The sequence below is a fragment of the Heterocephalus glaber genome, unplaced genomic scaffold (genome assembly GCF_053883595.1).
Source record: "Heterocephalus glaber isolate CG9 unplaced genomic scaffold, H.glaber_assembly_v1.0 deba00001613, whole genome shotgun sequence".
Taxonomy (NCBI): domain Eukaryota; kingdom Metazoa; phylum Chordata; class Mammalia; order Rodentia; family Bathyergidae; genus Heterocephalus; species Heterocephalus glaber.
Window position 1 is genome coordinate 5,141,619 of NW_028258384.1, and position 13,515 is coordinate 5,155,133.

Sequence of the window (13,515 nt, forward strand, 5' to 3'; positions counted from 1 at the left end):
ACAGATTTAATACAATCCCAATCAAAATTCCAACAGCATATCTAACAGGATTAATGAAAACGATCCTAAAATTGATTTGGAAGCAAAAGAAACCTAGAAGAGCAAAACTAATTCTAGGCAACAAAGGCAAGGCACGGGGCATTACACTCCCTGACTTGAAATTACACTACAAAGCTACTGTGATAAAAATAGCATGGTACTGGCAAAAATCAGATCCAAGGATCCATGGAACAGATTAGAATATGCAGAAACAACTCCAAACATACTCAGCCACCTTATCTTTGACAAAGGAGCCAAACACCTTCTCTGGAAGAAAGGTAGCCTCTTTCACAAATGGTGCTGGAAAAACTGGCTTTCTACATGCTGAAGATAAAAACTAGACCCATATCTTTCACCATGCACTAACCTAAAATGGAAATGGATCAAAGATCTAAATATTAAAACAGAAATACTACATCTGCTGGAAGATAGAATAGGTTCAACTCTTGAAGACATTGGTATAGACAAAGACTTTATGAACAAAACCCTGATTGCACAGGAAATATCACAAAGAATCAACAACTTGGGTCTCATATTATTAAAAAACTTTTCACAGAAAGAGAAACCACCAATAGAGTGAGGAGACTACCCACAGTGTGGGAAAAATTTTTTTACCAGCTGTTCCTCAGACAAAAGACTATTATCTAGAATTATATAAAGAACCCCAAATCGCTTCTCGGCCTTTTGGCTAAGATCAAGTGAAGAACCCAAAAATATCAGATTCCCCCAAATTTAAAGACCCAATCCAAAAATGGGCCTCTAAAATGAACAGACGTTTCTCAGATGAATAAGTATAAATGGCAAATAAATACATGAAATGATTTTCAATATCACTGGTCGTTCGAGAGATTCCCTAGGAATGCTTTTTAATATTTTACACTTCTCTAAATTTGGGAGTTAATTCAAAATTAAAAGTTAGCCGGGCGCAGGGGTGTACGCCTGTATTCCCAGCACCCAGGAGGCTGTAGCAGTAGGATCCTCTCGAGGCCCAGGCCAACCTAGACTACATAGTGAGTTCAAGGCCAGCCTGAACTACATGGAGAGACCCTGTCTCAAAAAACAAACAAACGTTAAAAAGAGACAAAAATTTTGAAAAGTAAAAAACACTGGAGAAAGAAAGAAAAACGAGCTAGTGTGGAGCGAGACACAAAATCCAAGCTTCTTGAACTTTAACACCATTTTGAAACTGGTGCCTTAGGCGACTGGGGGAAGATCAGTGTCTCTGCACTCCTCAGTAGAGCCTTAAACCTTACTTCAAGGAGTTTGCTCAGTTTTTATTGAGTACAATCCTACGTCACCTATAAAGCTTCAAACTACATCTCCCAGAAGGCCTTTGTTTTTCCTCGGGGGTAAGGAGAATTAGAATTTTTATAGGTTTTTTAAAAAATCTCGCGAGATTTCATCAAATCTCATTAAGCATCTCTACAGAAAGCCATTTTGTTTTTCAGGGCTCTTTGCAAGGGTATCTGGAAGTAATTTGCACCAAACCAGCAGTTGCAATAACCGCAGTTTCATCTTCAGCTCCACGATGTTTCCCTTGGCCAAAAACGCATTAGGTCGTCTTCCAGGTGAGCAAAAGTTACGATGAAGTCATTTACAACAGCCTTATATCCCTTTACCCCGTTGTCTCGTGCCCCCTTTCTCCCATCGACATCCTCATTCTAAATGCTTGGCCTCTTACTTCGTCCCAGAGATCTCCTTAGCATTGATTTTATCTCTCAGTTTTTTTGTTTCGGTTCCCAGCCGTCTTTCTGCTATCGGAGTCCTCGGGTAGCACTACTTTTTAATTCTTAAGTTATCTCAACGACGTTGTTTGTGGACAGCTGTCGCTTTTTAAAGTAGTGTCATAAATTTTACTTTGGGGGTACATTTACTCATAACCCCACCTAGAAGGACCTCTCTCCAATCCCTATAATCACTGTAGGAAACTAAATTTAGCTTTTTATCTGGTTTCCTTGCGTGGTGATAACCTAAATGGTAGCCTTGCAGCTTTGAAGTTATTTGTTGGTTGTTAACTGAATATTAACTGCCCTGAAAGCAATCGTGGTCATTTTTTAAAAATCTTGTTTGAAAATTAGGCAGATACAGAGAAATTTGAGTCTTGCATTATGTACTGAGAGGAAAAAATTAAGTTCCTTATTTGATTTGTACTGAAGGTGACCTTAGGCGATTACCATCAGCTTCTGTAGCTGTATTTTTATTTTCACTTCACAGAGGTATTAGGGATATTACTAGATTGTGTTCTAGACACTCAACTTATTCTTTTCTTTTTGAAAATAATTTTAAAACCACCTGGCTTTTCTTATGCTAAAAGGTATATTTAGGATTTAAATTCTCTGAACCGTTTTTCTTCTTTGTCAAAAAAGGAATTAGTACATAATATCTCATAGGGTTGGAGAGGATTATATGAGGTTACCAATGTGTGATAACCAGTTTTGTTGTAGAGGAGAAGTCTAAGGACATCTACTTGGGTAATCTGAGTTTTCAAGTCAAAATTTCTTGGTAGTCTCAATTTCCTTGCCTTTTGAGCAAGTAGGGTCTTGTACCTTGGTGTGTGTGTGTGTGTGTGTGTGTGTGTGTGTGTATTTTTAATGTGGGACTCACATGCATTCTTGCTTTCTTTTTCTTCTCCCTCCTCTCCTTCCTGCCTTGCTTTGTTTTGTTGTTTTGTTTTGGATTTTTGAGACAGGGTCATGTTATGTACTTCAGGCTGGTCTTGAACTCACTATTTAGCCCAGGCTGGCCTCAAACTTGCAGCAGTCCTCCTACCTCAGCCTCCCAAGTGCTAAGATTACAGTTCTTTCATTTCTTTAGTGATACTGGAGATTGAACTCAGGACCTTCGAACTGAGGTACATCTCCAGCCCTGTGTATTTTTTGCTTTTATTTTTTTTATTTATTTTTATTTTTTTATTTTTGCTTTTGAGACAGGGTCTCACTAAATTGCCCAGGCTGGGTTCAAATTTACAATCCTCCTGCCCCAGCCTCCTAGAGTATTGGGATTACAGGTGTGCACCACCATGTCCAATTAATTCACATGCTCACTTTGAATTGTGAAATATTTGTAAATTTATTCATCCTAGGTGTGACTAAGGTGAAAATAATATAAGGCAGTTAGGAGAACCAGTAATGGTCAGTAACTACCGTGAAATAACCCATTGTACCACATAAACACTATTTTGTTCCTAAGTGTTAGTGAATGGGAAACATTGCCATTTCTTTAACATGCTTCTGCTATAGATATACCTTTTGGGGCTCTTTAAAACAGTAAGGATCTGCTACTTAAATTGGAGAGGAAGGAAGAAAAACTAGAAATAGCTTTTCCTAGTCTGGGCTCTTTTTCAAGCTCTCCTGCTCAACCTCCAGGAACAGCTTGAAAACTATAGTTTCAACCTTTGTACTAGAGTAATAGTAAAAACTTGTCATTCTGCTTAAAAATCTTTACCATCTTACCTTGCCTACCAAAGCAAAGTAGCTCTCTATGATCCTTTCTAGTTTTATTCTCTATTACCTGCCTATATTCCTTATCTTTCAACCACACTTAATTGGTTTTTCAGTACTCTGGATTTTTCTGTCTCTTCCCATTTTCACATTCCCCTTTTCCATATTTGCAGAACCAAATTCTGCCTGGCATTTAAAGTGCTGAGCTAGGATGGGGATGTAGCTCAGCAGCACAGCACCTGCCTGGCAAGCTGGAAGCCCTGAGTTTGATTCCTAGTACAAAAAAAAAAGGAAAAAGGAAAAAAAAAGTGCTAAGCCAATTCTACTTCTGTGTATTATAGTGATTTGTGTCTTCATATGATGTACCCTCTTCCAGACTGGGAATAACCTAACAACAAATTCTGTGTCTTGTTTTTTTGTTTTGTTTTGTTTTGTTTTGTTTTGTTTTGTTTTGTTTTGAGATAGGGTCACACAATGTAGTTCAGGCAGGCCTTGATGTCATATATATCCCCGGCTGGCCTTGAATCTTACATGTTTTTATATACTCTACTTTTTATAGCATGGTGCCTTATTCATTAGTAATATTTTTAGTAATGATTTTTTAGTAAAGTTCAGGTTGCCCTATTTTTGGAGAGGTTTTTGGTTGAAATTTTAAGGTCATGAACAGTTGCTTTAATTTGAAGTTCATTTTGATGGGCTGGCCATATAGTTCAGTGACACCACACCTGCCTGGCAATTGAAAGGTCCTGAGTTTGATCCTGGGTCGGGGGGATGGGGATGGGGCTGGGGTGGGGAGGGAAGGGTGATTCATTTTGAGTTCATCCCTCTGCCCCCTTTTCCAGTACAGGGGATTGAGCTCTCATCCATGCTAGGCAAGCCCTCTACCACTGAGATACATCTCCAGCCCTCATTTTACGTTTTGTTTTGAGTAAGTTGAGAAGTGGCCCAGGCTGGGCTTAACATTTGAGATTCTCCTATGTTGGCCTCTCAGTGCTGGGATTACCTGTGTATGCCACCATGCCTGTCAGTTTATCTTATTTTTGATGTATTTCAGGATATATTAAGTTTGTTTTTAGCTGCAATGTGACATTTTATTCAACTGCAATACTATTCAGTTAACTTCCTTGGCTTTCTCTTCAGCATTGTCAATCACATGTTTTCTTTTCCTAATAATGATACATTTCTACATTTTTTTTTAAGTTCGAAGCATTCAACAAATGGTGGCAAGGCGGAGCCACCAGAAACGTACACCTGATTTCCATGACCAATATGGTAACGCTGTATTAATTGGTGGAGCCACATTCTGTATTGCTGTATGGACATATGTAAGTATTATTGATTCTTTTTTCCTTAACAATGTTGGGATTTAACCCAGGACTTCACGTATGCTAGATAAGCACTCTACTAATTACCTATACCCTCCACCTCAGTAATTTTTATTTTAGATATTTTTCATTCTTAATCTGTGTATTCGAAATGTTTTAACACAGCAGTATACATTTCTAGTTAGAAAGGACTTGTAAGATTATCTAATAACCCACCCAGTACAAATGTTTCTTTGTCAGCATTCATCCATTCTTTTTTTGGAAATTTTTATTAGTATGTGTTTGTAGTACATGATTACATTCATCATGGAGAGTTGGTTACATGGACATAACACATCCTAATTCTTTTTACATCCCCTTTCCTTCCCCTCCTTCTTGTGTTGTTAACATTTCAAGTAACAAATTGCTAACTGGGTCACAAGGTGGCCCTTTCCATATTGTATAGATGATAAAAGGATCTTATGTTGAATAAAAATATACTTCTTTCATATTTAACCCATCATTCAATTGCAATACAGATAATTCTGATCATCACATTTCCATATAACAGCCATTAGATATTAGAAAATTGCTATCATGGGCTGGAGGTATAGCTTAGTTGTAGAGTTTGTACTTAGCATGCATGAGGCCAGCACCAAAACAACAAAAAGAAACAAAACATCTTTAGTTCTGTTGCTTGTTTTTTGTTCTATAGTTGCCAGGATTTTTATAATTTTGGGTCATCCTCTATGCACTTCAGTGATTAGTTTTTTTTTTCTAAAATTTTGTAGTAGAGCTGAACACAATATTTTTCGTGGAAGAGATATAAAGTAACTTGCATTTCATATTTTAGTTTTTTTGTGTCTTATAACAATCTATTTACCACTGTATTTACTGGTTAAAAGTAGTATTGAAATTTAAATAAATATTTAAATTATTTTTTAAAAGATACAAATCAGGGGCCGGGGATTTAGCTCAGTGGTTCCAGCGCCTGCATCAAAAGCTACAAATCAACCCTTGCCTCAAAGAAGCTAAGCTGGGTGTGGTGGTGCACACCTGTAATACCGGCACTCGCCTGAGGCAAGAGGATCACCACAAGTTCGAGGTCAGCAGTGACTACATAGTGAGTTCAAGGCTAGTCTGAACTGCATAGTGAGACCCTGTCTAAAACACCAAAAAAACAAAAAAACCGATTATCAGGTACAATATTTTTGGTGGTAAGGATTGAATCCAGGGCCTTTTACATGCTAGTCAACCACTCTACCACTGATTTATACCCATAGCCCCGGAAACAAACATACTATTAAAATAAATGTGTACTTAATTAGAGGGATAAACAAATATCTAACAAATGTGTGATCAGAGGAGCTTTTGGCGGGGAAATATTCCTTAATGATGAAGGGGTATAGTATTACAAAATGCTCTTTGGCTGTTATTTAGGCAATTCTGATGAAAATTTCCTCAGTCGCACTAGGCATAGCCAAGTGCTTAAAAGCCACTTGTGGCTAGTGACTACTGTGTTGTACAGTACAGATGTAGAACAAGTCTTTCAGGAAGTTCTGTTGAACAGCACTGCTCTGGAGAATTAGGGCAACAGTTAGGTTTGACTTACATGGACGGTGCTGTATCCTAGGTGAGTTTATGGGTATTTTAACCAGTAGAACAATGTTTTTGTCATTTTCAAGAAATAAGCAAAATGGAGGAGTGGACTTTGGTTTAAATGTATAACTGACATAATTTTAATTTTTACAGACAGCAACACAGATTGGAATAGAATGGAACCTTTCCCCTGTTGGCAGAGTCACCCCAAAGGAATGGAGAGATCAGTAATCATGCCAGCTGATGTAATACTAAATTGAAATGAAATCATAATTGATGCCAAGTAAAAGCACTGTGTATCCATTAAAATATGGCATAGTGAAGAAATAAAGTATAATTGAAACCTGCATTGTGGGTTTTGTTTGTTTCCTTTGTAAATGAAGTTTAATTTGATTGCTTTTTATTTAACCTTTGTGTTAATGTTAAAGTAAAAATACTATACACCTTCTGAAAAGAGCTTCTCTATGAAGTAATATGAAATGGAGATTTGGTTATCATCTGGACGTCAACTTTATAGTAAGCTGAAATTATAACTAATGAATAATTGATCACAGCACTATTTTAGGTCATCTTTGAGCAAAAATTTGGCCCAAACATTGGTTATGCCTGCTACTTTCTACTTCTCATGTTTCAGGCTAGCCTTGAACTCACTTTGTATATAGCTCAGGCTGGTCTTGAACTCATGGCTGTCCTTCTTCATTCTCTCAAGTGCTGGAATTATACTATGCCAGGCTCCTTTTCACATTAGAGAATTTAGGCTGTCACCAGATCGAAGGGAACAATGGTTCCATAAAGTGAACCAGATTGAAGATTAGCTCTTTGGCTCTTTTGGGATACTTATCTTAATCAGACCTTTTGATTTTGTATCTGTTTATTAGAGATTTTTATAATGGTATTAAGCAAAAAGATTTGTCACATACAGTCTGTAGTGAGGGGCAGGAATGTAGCTCAGCCGTGCAGCATCTGCCCAGCAAGTGGGAGTCCCTGAGTTTGATTCCCAGTACCAAAAAAAGAAAAAAAATTCAGTCTATTTATTGCTAGTCATTTAACCTTACATATAAAAGTATTAGATTTTTTGCCTGTTAATGAAGGCAGTATGTCTTAGAGCAGTGGTGGTGAAAGTGGCACGTGTGCTGTTGCCTGCTGTTTGTTATCATTGAAAGCTCTAAAAGGTTCGCCATCACTGTCTTAAGAGTCTCCTCGAATGCACCAAAGTCAAGCTGAGTGTGGTGGTGCATACCTGTAATCCCAGCCCTCAGGAGGCTGAGGCAGCAGGATTGCTGTGTGTTTGATGCCAGCCTGAACTATATAGTGAGACCTTGTATCAAAAAACAAATTCAAATGCACCAAAGTTGGTGGTTACATGATTTTAATAGAAATAACAATGTTATTGCAAAATAAATAGGTTGCAAGATTAATAACTATAGTAGCACCACTTTTTGATAAGAGCACATAAAGTCCTATCTGTGGAAATGGTCTTCATAAGAAGACTGAAGTCTTCAAAAGCATGTAAACCTGAGATGTGATTAAGAAAGATAAACATCTTTAAGGAATCCTCAGTCTATTAGATTATTTCGTACCCTTTTTTTCTTATCAGTACTGGGAATCAAACTCAGGACCTTGTGCTTACCAAGCAGGCACTGCACTGCTGAGCTACATCCCCGGCCCTGCCTATTAGATTATAATATACTTTTCACCTCTGAATTCTCCCCCATCATATCGAATGACTGGAAGCAATAATCAGTATGATTTGGACTATTTCTGTTATATGATAGTTGTCAGCTCTATGTGTGACATTTTAGAATGTTATCTGTCCACTTGCCAGCAAAAATACGTTACTTTGGTAAAATTTGGTTGTCAGTACACATGAAAAAGATTATTTTTGCTGTGCCAAAACTGACTTCAGAGCTTCACCCATGGTAGGCAAGTGCTTGATCGCTGAGCAACGCCCCATCCTTAAGCTTCTAAACTTAATTTTTGGCTATTGTGGCTTTCTTCATAATAGTTCATTCTACTTTCTCCAGGGTGTCCTTTTTTTTTTTTTTTTTTTGGTACCAGGGATCGAACTCCTTGGGACCCTGTGCTTGCGAAGCAGGTGGTGGCACCACTGAGCTAAATCCCAGGCTACATGGTGTTCTTTTTTCTTGCTTTTTCCCCTTTTACTCAGCCCAAGCTCTCTTTGCAGAGCCTGTTTCTCACTCTTCACTTTTACTTTTTCAAATAAACTTTTAAAAAGTAAACTTAATTTTAGGTTAAGAATATAGCTCAGTTGGGCCAGGGATTTAGCTCAGTGGTTTCGCCGCCTGCTGCGCAAGCTCAAGGACCCGAGTTCGATTCCCCAGTACCAAAAAAAAAATATAGCTCAGTGATAGAGTACTTGCCTAGCATGTGTGAGGCTCTGGATTTGATCCTCAGCACTGGGGGAAAAAAACCCATAAATCTTAATTTAGTACTCAATTTTGTCCTGATGGGTAATTCTAAAATTACCACAACCATTGGGCCGGGGATTTAGCTCAGTAGTTTCGCTGCCTGCCTTGCAAGCACAAGGACCCGAGTTTGATCCCCGGTAGCAAAAAAAAAAAAATTACCACAACCATTATTAGAAATGAAACTGGTTTAAATATGCCATCACAACATTCTAATCTTGCAGCTTTCCTAGTGCACTCAGGCAAGAGAGTTCTAGATTTGGACTCAATTTATCCCATAACATGTTACTTTCAGAGTTTTAAATAATACTTAAATTTGGAAGGTTATCAAATTAGGCTCCCTATTTTCAAGTATCTATGTCAGAAGAATTTAGATAAGTGACTCAGCTTAGAAACATTGCCAATCTTTTAAATGCTGTTGGAGGACTAAAGTATTTTTTAGTTCAAGTGAACATGACTAATGCTTTAAATCCTACACTACAGTAATTATTTTTAGCATCTCCAATCTGTTACTATAAGTTCACTGAACTCACAGTGAGGTGCTATAGTAGTTGAAGAGGCACAGATGTTGAGTTCTTAACCCTGGTGACTATTCATTGGTGATATCATAAGCATTTTGGAGCCACTATCTGCTCAACTTACAGCAAACTTGATTACCAGTGCAGGCATATACCTCTATTTGAAAGCACAATCAATATAGTGATTGTGAAAAAACATTAGTATGCTTCTGCATTGACAAGGAGGATTAAGGATGTTGCATTTAAAGATAGAAGGTGTTTCAGACTGAGGCAAAGGCTGCGTGGCTAAATAAATATGTATTTCATAGGGGATGTTGCAGCTTGTGTTAATAAACTACATTTTTTAAAAAATTAAATTTTTTTGTGGTACTGGGGTGTTGAACTCAGGGCTTTCACACCGAGCTACAGCCCTAGCCCTTATTTGAGATAGAGTCTTGCTAAATTGCCCAGGCTGGGCTCAAACTTGGAATCCTCCTGGCTCACACTCCCAGAATGCTGGAATTACTGGTGTGTGCCACCAAGCTCCAGTTAATATTCTGCTTCTAATAAAACTATATTCTTGGTATCTTTGAATTTCTTTGAAAGCTTAACAGTGTTAATAATTAGCTACAATCCAACTTGCTAATACTGTATTTGGGAGTCCATTTAATTTCATATAATATGATGGGGTTTTTTTTTGCTCTGATGCTCATATATCCCTACCCCATTGTATTTGATTTTTAATAATTTAAATTAAATTTTGGGCTGAATTTGTATCTTGCACACATTGATTGAAATTATGCACATTGATTAACAACTAGAACTTAATGTCTGAGAAGATAGGGAGTTCTGAGACTAATTTATCTTATAGGTTTTTATTTTATAGGTTTAGGAAGAAGAGAGAATTAATTCCTTTTGAAATAATTGTAGGCCTAAAATTTAGATCTACGGATAATTTTGTTATTTGTTTTTTTGAGACAGGGTATTGCTATGTAGTCCAGGCTGGCTTTGAACTCTTGATCTTCCTGCCTCACCCTCAAGTGTGCTGGGATTACAGGCATGCACCATCATGCCCGGGTAATCTGTGGATAATTTTATTTTTTATTTTATTTTATTTTATTTTTTTTGGATAATTTTAAATGTTGCCTATCAAGTTTTTTTTTTTTTTTTTGCCTATGAAGTCTTAATGGGAATTTGACAACTGGTAGGATGGGAATTATTTAACTCTTAAATATTTATTGTGTTTCACACACTATTATAAGTCTTTCAGAAATATTTAGTATTTGTACTTTGGATACTGTTTTGAATTCTACAACATTCTTCTTTTATTATTATTATTTTGGTTTTTTGAGACAAAGTCTCACTAGGTAGTTCAGACTGGCCTTGACCTCACTATGTAGTCCAGGATGGCCTTGAACTTGCGTTGATCCTCCTGCCCCAGCCTCCAGTGTTGGGATTACCGGTGTGGACCACCACATGAGGCCTATTTTTTTTTAATTCTACATTTTTAAACTTGATACTCTTCTATGGGAACTGTGTTTAAATTGTTCCAGTTGAAAAATAGAAATAGCTTTGGGATTACCTTTCTCTAATGTAACAGCTATTTCTCATAAGAGGGATGAGAAAAAGGCTATATCTTGCTTGGAAATAAGATGAAATCTTTCCTTCTTTTACAGTTACTGTTCACAATTTTAAAAAATCAGCCTGGGAGGTGGTACTACTGTGATTCCAGTACTTGGGAGACTAAGGTAGGAAATTTGAGTCCCACCTGGTCAAATTAGTGAGACCTTGTTTCAAAATAAAAATTAAAAGCCAGTTCGAGGCCAGCCGGGGCTACATAGTGAGTTCAAGGCCGGCCTGAACTGCATAGTGAGACCCTGTCTCACTCCCCCCCCAAAAAACTCCCAACCAAACCAACAATCCTTCCTCCAATTAAAAGCCAGGAGTGTTGGCATGTGCCTGTAATCGCAACATTCTGGGAGGGTGAAGCAGGAGGAGCCCAGCATGCACAATTTAGTAATTTAGCAAGACTTGCTCAAAATAAAAAGGGTTGAGGATGTAGTGGAAAGGCCCTGGATTCAATTCCCAGAACTCAGGGGAGAGGGGCAGGCTGGAATGTACTTCAGTGGGTAGGGTGGGTTTGATCCTCAATACCAGAAAACTATTTTAAAAAGAACTTAGAATTTTGTTGTTTTTAAAATGTCAAATTAGAAAACAAGAATAAATAATGTTTTAGATGTTTTCTGTAACATTTATTTATTGTATTGTTAGATTTTATGCATCTCATTTCCATATGAACTCATGGTAATAGATCCCTCCCACCCACTGTTCTGGGGATTGAACTGAGGGCCTTCAGAGTTACACCAACAGCCTTTCTCCTAGAGTGCTGGAATTAAACCACCACAACCAGCTTGTTAGATACTTCTAATATTTTTTGCACTCCTGGAGTCTTCTCGATGTTTAAAATGTTAGGCCAGTGAATAAATGGGGAAGTGGTTCAGAACTAGGAATGGTCATATGAAGGTAGTGTGGTGACAATCCCTGTCCCTTCCCATAAAGACTATGAATTTATAAACACTTTGTTTGTTCATGATACAATTTTTCAATAGAAAGATGACGGCAAGTTCATGGTTTTTAGTTTTACCTCTGGAGTTAAGCTATACGGTAACAGAAGCAAGTTGACATTTTAACCTGTGAGAGATCCACACGAATCTCATGCTGGGCAAGGATGAACCAGCAAAAAATATTTACAAGTCCTTATGATACCTCATGGTCTGAGGTTAGAAAACTATAGATGACCAAGGCACCATTTTGGTAAGGTTTTTTTGTGTGTGTTTGCTTTCTTTAGTTTGTTTTTGGCATTTGGATTGAGGGAAAGGTGACACCAGCGCCCACTGCAAGCTCCTTTGCGAAACTGTTTGTCGGCCTTGGGGCAGCAGGGGGCGGGAGAAGCTTGACTCTAGGCCTCGCGCTCCCTTTCACGTGACGCGTGGCTCTCTTTATACAGTCGGTCCTGCTTCCGGCCGGGGCATCATCCGGAAGTGGGGGTAGTCCTGGGAGGGAGGGGTGAGGGGTGTTGGCCGCCCAGGCTAGGCTGGAAAAAGAAGCAGAGGGAGGAGTTGCTGCCGCTGCCTTGGACGCCGCCGCTGCCGCCACAGCCGCAACAGCAGCCACAGCCGCTGCGGTTACGGTGACTTATGGGAGTGTGTGAGCTTGGAGGCTTCATGCGTGGATTTATCGCTGCCGCCGTCTGCGTCGCTCTAGTTTAACCATAGGACAGAAAAACCAGGTAAATGCTACATCTGCTTCCTGTTGTCCCTTTCCACCGGAGAGCTTGTTTTGTGCTGTCTGTACTACCAACTGTTGTGAGAAGGTCATGTTAATCTGGGGCAGTCTCCAAACTCTCATTTTTTCACAGCTCAGATATTTACCATACTTACATTGTACCTTCTCAAGTGGGTTAGAGGAGAGATTAGGTCCTGACCCACGTCACTTTCTTGTACAGTCCTAGGGAGAGTATCCAGATCAGTCATGGCCTATGTTAGTTAATCCAGGGAACAAAAGGGTCTGTGCACCCTGTTAGAAGTCATGGGGACTGGGGTCTTTGTTTAGTGACATCTCTTTATACTTGGGAAACTAAGGTTACTAAGATCACCACTACTGATAAAATAATAATTTTACAGAAAGGTATTTGGCTTTTTGTCTCACTTTGAGAGCATAAACTAAATTAAGAGACCACTTTTGTTTCCACTTCATTTTGTTCATTGTACCCCCTTTTCCAGTTAACTCTGCACCCTTGTCCTTGTCCCACCCTGTTCTTTCTCTCCCCCTCCCCCCCTCAGAATCCAACCAAGGACCTCAGGCATGCTAGGCAGCATTTTATTTTATTTACTTATTATTATTATTATTGGTACCAGGGATTGAACTCAGGACCTCACGCTTGCCAGGCAGGTGCTATGCCGCTGAGCTAAATCCCTGGCCCCCAGCATTTTATTTTTGACACAACACTCTTACAAAGGCAGTATTTTTCCAGAATCTAAAATTTGTTTTAATCATACACTCCTTATTTGCAGTAATATGGCTTTGTATTGAGACAGTGTGTCAGAATATTGAATTAGGTGATACTGAGGTATAAGAAGTGGGGGGAGGCCATGCACGACTAATACAGAGTTCCTGGCTTCAAAAGAGAGCCATTAAGTCAGTCGAATTC

The 13,515-nt window shown here is 38.6% G+C and overlaps 2 protein-coding genes across 3 annotated transcripts in view; both read left to right on the forward strand.

The window, feature by feature from the left end:
• The first annotated feature begins 1,423 nt into the window (after positions 1 to 1,423).
• On the forward strand, positions 1,424 to 6,729 carry Cox7b (cytochrome c oxidase subunit 7B). The gene is made up of 3 exons (XM_004867485.3): positions 1,424 to 1,607; positions 4,680 to 4,804; positions 6,536 to 6,729. Exons 1-3 carry the CDS (start codon positions 1,568 to 1,570, stop codon positions 6,611 to 6,613), a joined length of 243 nt encoding a protein of 80 aa, XP_004867542.1. The 5' UTR covers positions 1,424 to 1,567; the 3' UTR covers positions 6,614 to 6,729.
• A 4,252-nt stretch (positions 6,730 to 10,981) lies between these two features.
• Atp7a (ATPase copper transporting alpha) overlaps positions 10,982 to 13,515 on the forward strand; it is a 228,203-nt gene continuing 225,669 nt past the window's right edge. The window contains exon 1 of one of the 2 annotated variants that reach the window (XM_087196603.1): positions 10,982 to 11,053. The gene's annotated coding sequence lies outside the window, so the exon portion shown is untranslated. Of the gene's footprint in view, positions 11,054 to 12,348; positions 12,595 to 13,515 lie in introns of those variants that run through there. The other variant, XM_004867484.4, reaches the window with a different exon arrangement.

Bases quoted from the DNA above. Each gene is read 5' to 3' on its own strand.
- Cox7b (XM_004867485.3), top strand. From the start codon at position 1,568: ATGTTTCCCTTGGCCAAAAACGCATTAGGTCGTCTTCCAG. The intron at 1,608-4,679 runs GTGAGCAAAAGT...TTTTTTTTTAAG, and splicing joins CGCATTAGGTCGTCTTCCAG to TTCGAAGCATTCAACAAATG. The intron at 4,805-6,535 runs GTAAGTATTATT...TAATTTTTACAG, and splicing joins GTATTGCTGTATGGACATAT to ACAGCAACACAGATTGGAAT.